Below are 8409 nucleotides of genomic sequence, written 5' to 3'. Positions count from 1 at the left end.
TGCAGACTAGGGAAAATTTATTACAAATCCCCCCCCCCCCCCCCATACTGTCAAAGTCTATGGGGTCCAATGTTTGTACATAAGTTGAGAATGAAAAAAGTATGACAATGATCACTGTTGTCTAAAATGAACATAAACACTGTTGTCAAGTCACCTGCTGCTGTGGATGAAACCTCCCCGGTGGCCCACTGGTACATGGCCGTTTAAAGTTAATACTTAGAGTATTTAAGCCAATAGAAACACAAACAGTCAGAAACAGATGACCTATGCATGAGTGGTTAGACCCTTGCTGACCCTCATGCTTCTCTGTAATCACAATCAGTCCATGTCCTTTAATTGGGCATCAGCTCATTGCTAGGAAACAAAGCCATCATAACAAAGACACTTACAGTGAGAGAAATGGAGGCTGCTCAAAATAGCCACCATGAACCTATACAGATAAATGACTTGGTATGGATATATGCATGCTGTATGTGAACGGGATAATTTTAACAGTCACATGAACACAATATACGCATTTATCATGTACTATGTTGTATTGACAGTCCTCCACTAAACAGCTAGTGTGATACTGATGTGTATGGAAGTGTGGCACACATCTGAGCTTATATCAACATGCTGTGAAGAGGATGTAATTACACCTGATGTCTATGTTTATGCAACTGTGATACTGCTCATCAGCTGATCAGTTATTATTAATTTATGTTATGTGCTAGCTACTTACTGTAACATGTTCGTGGAGTCATGACCACATTGAGGAGGACATGTTATACTCGATATTCAGAATAGTGGATGACTGATCGCATACTGATTCTTAAATTATTTTAGTCCCCTCCAACCTAAATATATAGTTATATTCTTGAATGTGCGTCAGGCTAATGGAATACAGCAGGATTGAATCCTTCTCAGTGCAGAATGACAGTTTTAAGCTTGACTAATAACATGAATGTCATTAAGGATTCTGACTAATCAATCTCATGGGAACCGCAGAGAAATAATTCCATCTGTTACTTTTAAATGGGAAGGTTTTGATACTTTGGATTTGAATTAAGCAGCCGTTTCTTGAATTCAATGCTTCATGATTTCAAAGATCTGGGGTTCCCTGCACTGAGTTTAACTTGTTGACTCTGTAATGATCTTGCAACAGACAAGCAAAGTAACTTAGGCAATAGCATGTGGCAAGACGTTTCAACATTTATTCCTTAAAACTAGAGTCTTTTTAAAGGATTTTTATTTCTGATTTCATTTTAGCTAATAGTAATTCTGATATTTTCAGCTCACTAGAAATGATTATTTATATTCTAGTACATTTTCTATTCAGTTATTCACTAGTGTTTATTAATTTATTCATAGTCACTTTACCAATAGCAACAAGTAACTTTTTCATTCTTACGAATAAATTGCAAAACTTTATCTGTGCCCATATCAACTATAGCTGATTATAGACAATGAGTTTGAGCTTTTGCCTTCAGGTAGAAGATTTAGGATAACGGTGTTTTTTAAAAATAGGGGGGAAAAATCTTTTATATCACTGGCAGTGAAGTCTTTAAATGAAAGATAGGTAGAAAGAAGGCTTCTTTCTTTCTTTCTTTTTTCTCCCCTTCAGTGTTGTTATTTTTTAAATTTAATTTTGTTTTTGTTTTTTACTAAATGCAGTGAAATGTGTATTGTCCTACTGTGAAATCTACATTCACCGGCCACTTTATTAGGTACACCTGTTCAATTGTTTGGTAACACAAATTGCTAATCAGCCAATCGCATGGCAGCAACTCAATGCATTTAGGCATCTAGATGTGGTGAAGACGACTCGCTGAGTTCAAACCGAGCATCAGAATGGGGAAGAAAGGGGATTTAAGTGACTTTGAACGTGGAACGGTTGTTGGTGCCAGACGGGCTGGTCTGAGTATTTCAAAAACTGCTGATCTACTGGGATTGTCATGCACAACCATCTCTAGGGTTTACAGAGAATGGTCCAAAAAAGAGAAAATTGTGTTGTGTATAGGTTTATAGTGTTTTTTACTTCATTGTTGTATGTCTGTATTTATGTAGCACCGTGGTCCTGCGAGACACGACATTTCGTTCCACTGTGTGGAATGACAATAAAGCTCAACTTGAACTTGAACTTGAACTTGAAAATATCCAGTGAGCGGCAGTTGTGTGGACGAAAATGCCTTGTTGATGTCAGAGGAGAATGGGCAGACTGGTTAGAGATGATAGGAAGGCAACATTAACTCAACCAAGCTATGCAGAATACCATCTCTGAACGCACAACACGTCGAACCCTGAAGCAGATGGGCTACAGCAGCAGAAGACCACACCGAGTGCCGCTCCTGTCAGCTAAGAACAGGAAACGGAGGCTACAATTCGCACAGGCTCACCAAAATTGGACAATAGAAGATTGGAAAAACGTTGCCTGGTCTGATGAGTCTCGATTTCTGCTGCGACATTCAGATGGTAGGGTCAGAATTTGGTGTGAAGTACATGAAAGCATGGATCCATACTGTCTTGTCTCAACGGTTCAGGCTGGTGGTGGTGGTGTAATGGTGTGGGGGATATTTTCTTGTCACACTTTGGGCCCCTTAGTACCAATTGAGCATCGTTTAAACGCCACAGCCTACCTGAGTATTGTTGCTGACCATGTCCATCCCTTTATGACTCTTCTGATGGCTACTTCAGGATTATGCACCAAGTCACAAAGCTCAAATCATCTCAGACTGGTTTCTTGAACATAACAATGAGTTCCCTTTACTCAAATGGCCTCCACAGTCACCAGATCTCAATCCAATAGAGCACCTTTGGGATGTGGTGGAACGGGAGATTCACATCATGGATGTGCAGACGACAAATCTGCAGCAACTGCGTGATGCTATCATGTCAATATGGACAAAAATCTCTGAGGAATGTTTCCAACACCTTGTTGAATCTATGCCACGAAGAATTAAGGCAGTTCTGAAGGCAAAAGGGGATCCAACCCGGTACTAGCAAGGTGTACAGTACTTAATAAAGTGGCCAGTGAGTGTATGTTGGTTTGTTTTTTATGAGAAACGGCATATGGACAAAATTTCCCCAAGGGGATGAATAAAGTTACTACTACAACTTTCGAGGGTGAACTGAAATGGTCTGGGGTTGATTTATTTTATTTTATTTCAGATCCTCATTATTTAATGACACAAGTTGGCAATTTGTTACCCAGTTACAGATGCTTGCATCAAAAAAAGTATTATTATTATTAATATTATTATTATTATTATTGTTTTAAATAAATACTACTAATTGAAGAGATATAGTCACTTTGGCAACAAGCACTAATATCCAGTGAACCTTGTGAAAGTGAAAGATACTTGTCATTATTAAAATGACTAGTTATTAAAAAACAACAATAAAGTATTAAATAATAAATGTTTCACCAGCTTGCCATAATAGACAGATGTAATCTATCTGAGACGTGAGGGACTGCACTTATGGCATTGTAGCTTGACTGTTTGTGGTCCCTCGCAGACTAATTACTAAGGTGTTTTTCCACGGGGAGGAGCAACCAGAGCAGCAGAGTAGCGTAGCGTACTAGACACTTGCGCTTGGAAAGCGAACGCAAAGCGTTGCGCTCCGTGGACGCGCTAGTACGCCACGTAGTGATATTCGAATTATTAACCAACAGTTGATTGCTGCTTGCTATTTCTACAGAACGTTAACTTGCGTTCGCATTTATTTTACAGTCGCGTTGATTTTTATAGGCTATATATATATATATATATATGGTATATAGGCTAATCTGCATTGCGCTCTTGGAGAAGTTCGTTCTTGAACCTGTTGTTATGGTTTGGAGGGGCTAAATGTTAACGCATCGTTGTTATGGAGAAATTCTTGAACGCAAAGACATGTAATGCACTAGATTATGCGCTGCAGTTCTAATGTTAACTACACAGATATCTACTACAATGTCACAGGCTGAGGTTGACATGGCAGGTCTTGGCTTCCCGAAGTTGCCTGCGGGTTTTGACGCGGACTCGTTCTTCCCAGCGCGCCTGCCGCCGAGACGGAGGAGACACTCGGCGAACTCAAGGAGAAATGCCTACAGGATTAACAAACTCCACACCATGGACGTTGAGCACCAGGAGAGCATCTCACCTCTGACAAAAACTCTTTCGTGGTCAGCCGACAACATTTTATCGGAAGGTACCAACGAGGAGAAAAAGACGGACTCTTCTCCTCCAGTGTCACCTGTCTCCAGCTCGCCACCTGAGACGCAAGACTCGGACCCGCAGCCAGCTGATACCTGGGCCACCGAGGAGCCAAGCGCGCAGGAGGCTGATTCCAGCTCGGACTTGGATGAAGAAAACACCCAGAAGAAGGCTGTTTTGTCAAGAGCCCTGTTTGAGAGCAAACGCGAGCAGGAGGAAAAAGATGAGGTTGAGACTAAAGCTGTGGCGACTTCACCTGATGGAAGGTTTCTGAAATTCAACATTGAGATCGGAAGGGGGTCCTTTAAGACAGTCTACAAAGGCTTGGATACGGAGACCACCGTGGAGGTCGCTTGGTGTGAACTACAGGTAAGAAGTTGTACAGGTCAGTAAACGTCTGGATGCAGTTGGTTAAGGTTCGAGTAACCCAAATTGCCGTATGGCGCCCCATAGCAACTTCAGGTAACTGTGAAATTGCTCAAACGGTAATTCTTTTATTAGCAGCAACTGTATGTAGCAGTTCATAGATGTGCATTGGGTCACCAGGTCAGCAAGTGTTTTAGGAAGGGTTCTGTATGGTTACAATCTTATGATGTTGAGGAAGTGGTGATGAAAAAGGGTGTAATTAAACTAAAAAGACTAAGTTAGATAGCATTTAGATTGGCTTTGTGTCATACAATGACTGCGACCAGCTGATATCTAACTCACCCTATGATGAATGGACGAATAATGGCTTTGTTATCTTTGCACTGTTAGTAATCAGATGCATCTGTTCTTTAATGCAAATGAGAGTAACACTAATATCAGGCAGTTTTCATCAGCATGTGACATTACAGTTTAATCAAGGAAGTGATTTTTTTAAAAATCACATTTTTGTTTTGATAGTAGGCTATACTGAAAATCATTATCTCATCCTAAGAGGCAAGATGTCATCACGTGGAGTGTCAATAGGATGATTAATGTGTGAGGCTCCAGACAGGAATGGCTAGATCAAGGTTATGTCATGTTGAATGTTTTAGTGTTAAATATAGATGGGTCAAACTATTTTTATTTTCGCCTCAGACAGTTATGTTTTTAAGTAAGTTTGAGCTTTACTCTAGTTTAATCATTTTGACTGGGTTGTCAAATACATTTTATTTTTAACTTTACAAATTGATCTTGATTGAATGGAGTGATGGCCTGATCTATCTTTCATTTTAGGTGAATGTTCTGATATTTTTTTATACATTGAATACAAAACCTAGAATTCTTAATAGGAACTTTCTTCTCCAGTGCTGAAAGCTGTGTTGGCTATTATGTCCACAGTCCCAGGTAACCTGAGTATTGGGCACCAGACCCTCTCCCAGGCTTCCTTATGGTGTGAGATGCAAGATGTCACATGCTGTGGTTACTAGGCAAATTGCTGGGATCATTAAGTACATTTTTCAAGCAAAAACTTGTTCATACTACAGATGAAATTGGCCCACATCTTCAGCACAGATGTGATTCTAAGGAATACTTTTCAAATCTGATTTAGGCTAATTCAGTAAATCTCCCTAGATCTGATAGTGTGTTTCTTATTTGTGACCCTGGACCACAAAACCAGTCATAAGTGTCAATTTTTTAAAATACATAATCTGAAAGCTTAATAAATAATCTTTCCATTGATGTATGGTTTGTTAGGATCGGACAACATTTGGCCGAGATACAACTATTTGAAAACCTGGAATCTGAGGGTGCAAAAAAAAAATCGAAATATTCAGAAAATCGCCTTTAAAGTTGTCCAAATGAAGTTCTTAGCAATGCATATTACTATTACTAATCAGAAATTAAGTTTTGATATATTTACGGTAGGAAAGTTACAAAATATCTTCATGGAACATAATCTTTACTTAATATTCTAATGATTTTTGGCATCAAAGAAAAATGTATAATTTTGACACATTCAATGTATTATTGGCTATTGCTACAAATATACCTGTGCTACTTAAGACTGGTTTTGTGTCACATTTGGTCTGATTTGATAGGATCATGGATAACAAGCAAGGAAACAATGCTAAATGCAAATAATACAATTTAATGAATTGCATTTAGGATAGAGAATTACTGTAAATCAGCTTTTTAAAGGGAGGATCAATTGCTTTCCATATCATTTGTTGTTGATGTCAAAGGTGGAATGTCTAAACTTTTCAAGCATCACTTGGTAAAAGTTAACCAAATCAGCCAGATGCCAGCATGAACAGGTTGGGTGACATACTCTCATCCTCGAAAAGAATGAACGAAGCTACTCCTCTGAAAGAAAACACAACCTAGATGACTTTCAGTACAGGTTCACTTGCAGTTATGATTATCATATTTTTACTTAATATTATATTCATGTTAAAAAATTTGGAATGACAAGATCGAACATGTATATATGGCTACACAAATAGCTATTAAAAATGATCTCGGTGTACCCCTTAAAGTTAAGATTTTCAAAACATTTTTGTTTATTTTGTAAGCTAAACTATTTTGTTTCGATAAACATTATTGGGTCATCACTTCATGTAAAATTTGGGCTTTGAAACAAAACCAGTTGAAAACCACTACTATGCAAAGAGCTCAGCATAGACTTCAGTTCATGTATTTCTTTAACTTCACTCATCACTGTGCAGGTGCACAATCGTCGTCATTCATTGCCAGTGGCACTTTTCTGGTACAAAACCTCTGTCAACACAATTACTGATGAATGCTTATTTGGCTGTTTTATTATTTTTCCTTGATGCATTCAGGAAAATATAGCAAAATATTGGATTTGAGTTAAAAAAAATAAATCTTCAAGGGAAAATTCACACAAAAATTTAAATTCTGTAATTATTTACTCTTTAGCCTTCACTTGTTTCAAACCTGTATTAGTTTCTTTCTTCTGTAGAACACAAAATAAGATATTTTGAAGAATCTTGGTAGCTGAACAACTGGAGGGTGAGTAAATGATGACAGAATTTTCATTTTGTGTGAACTGTCCCTTTAAGGCCTGTAATGTAAGTGTAGCTTTAGTGGAGGCATTGATTGTTCTGCTGACAGTGCTGTCTACAGCACTTGGACTCTTTCTTTGTGCTCGCAGGACATGTCTGTCTTGTTAGAAATGGATGCTTGTTAATCCTGTGAACGGCTGTGAACTGTTTTGTGACTTTCCCAGACGGCCCCTGATCATTCACAGAGAGCTTGTTTACCCCTCACAGTTTTATCTGAGAAAGGCAATGTTCAGCGACCCTTTATCCCGCAGTTCATTTTTCTGCCTGCTCGTCACACCGTCACACCAGAACATATATTTTACACAGAATGCAATGCCTAATTAACTCGCTAAATGGTCATCTGGTGAAGAGGAGCTGCCTTGGTGACGGTGGCTTGGACCACTGAGGATGGCTCCACGCTCTGTGAAAATGACACAGGGTTTGCTTTGAGACTTAAGGCGGTTAATGGGATTGACTGAAGTCTCTCACTCAGTGATCTGTCTTTCATGATGCTAACGTGAGGGGAGATCAAGGATAAGAATAACTTAACACAGAGCTTGGCTCATTCAGTGCATGCGTGTTTGAGTGGCATGACTCCATGAGTGTTGCATATAATTTTAGGGGGCAGTAGGTTTTTACTTGTCATTTGTGTGGCACAGTTTTTTTTCCCAAATTTGTTTCAGAATAATATTTATTGTGAAAAGTGCTTTATAAACACATTAAAATTGAACTGAAAAAAGTTTATTATATTCAGATGTTGGGTAAAAAGTCTCTCTCTCTTTCTGCATATGATGTGTTCTTAAAAATTATTTTAACTTTTTATTTCTAAAAATGTTTTTTTATATATATATATATATATATATGTATATATATATATATATATATATATATATATATATATATATATATATATATATATATATATATACACTCACCGGCCACTTTATTAGGTACACCTGTTCAATTGTTTGGTAACACAAATTGCTAATCAGCCAATCGCATGGCAGCAACTCAATGCATTTAGGCATCTAGATGTGGTGAAGACGACTCGCTGAGTTCAAGCCGAGCATCAGAATGGGGAAGAAAGGGGATTTAAGTGACTTTGAACGTGGAATGGTTGTTGGTGCCAGACGGGCTGGTCTGAGTATTTCAAAAACTGCTGATCTACAGGCATTTTCACATACAACCATCTCTAGGGTTTTTCTGGAGAATGGTCCAAAAAAGAGAAAATATCCAGTTGTGTGGACGAAAATGCCTTG

General features: G+C 38.4%; 1 protein-coding gene across 2 annotated transcripts in view; it reads left to right on the top strand.

The window, feature by feature from the left end:
• Positions 1 to 3617: 3617 nt before the first annotated feature.
• LOC306863011 (serine/threonine-protein kinase WNK4-like) overlaps positions 3618 to 8409 on the top strand; it is a 66305-nt gene continuing 61513 nt past the window's right edge. For both annotated transcript variants that reach the window (XM_079406146.1, XM_079406147.1), the window contains exon 1: positions 3618 to 4547. In XM_079406146.1, the coding sequence (XP_079262272.1) occupies positions 3909 to 4547 (639 nt within the window). In that variant the 5' untranslated portion in view covers positions 3618 to 3908. The remainder of the gene's footprint in view (positions 4548 to 8409) is intronic.

Source organism: Barbus barbus (assembly GCF_936440315.1).
Source record: "Barbus barbus genome assembly, chromosome: 4".
NCBI lineage: Eukaryota > Metazoa > Chordata > Actinopteri > Cypriniformes > Cyprinidae > Barbus > Barbus barbus.
This window is presented reverse-complemented; position numbering and strand designations above follow the sequence as displayed.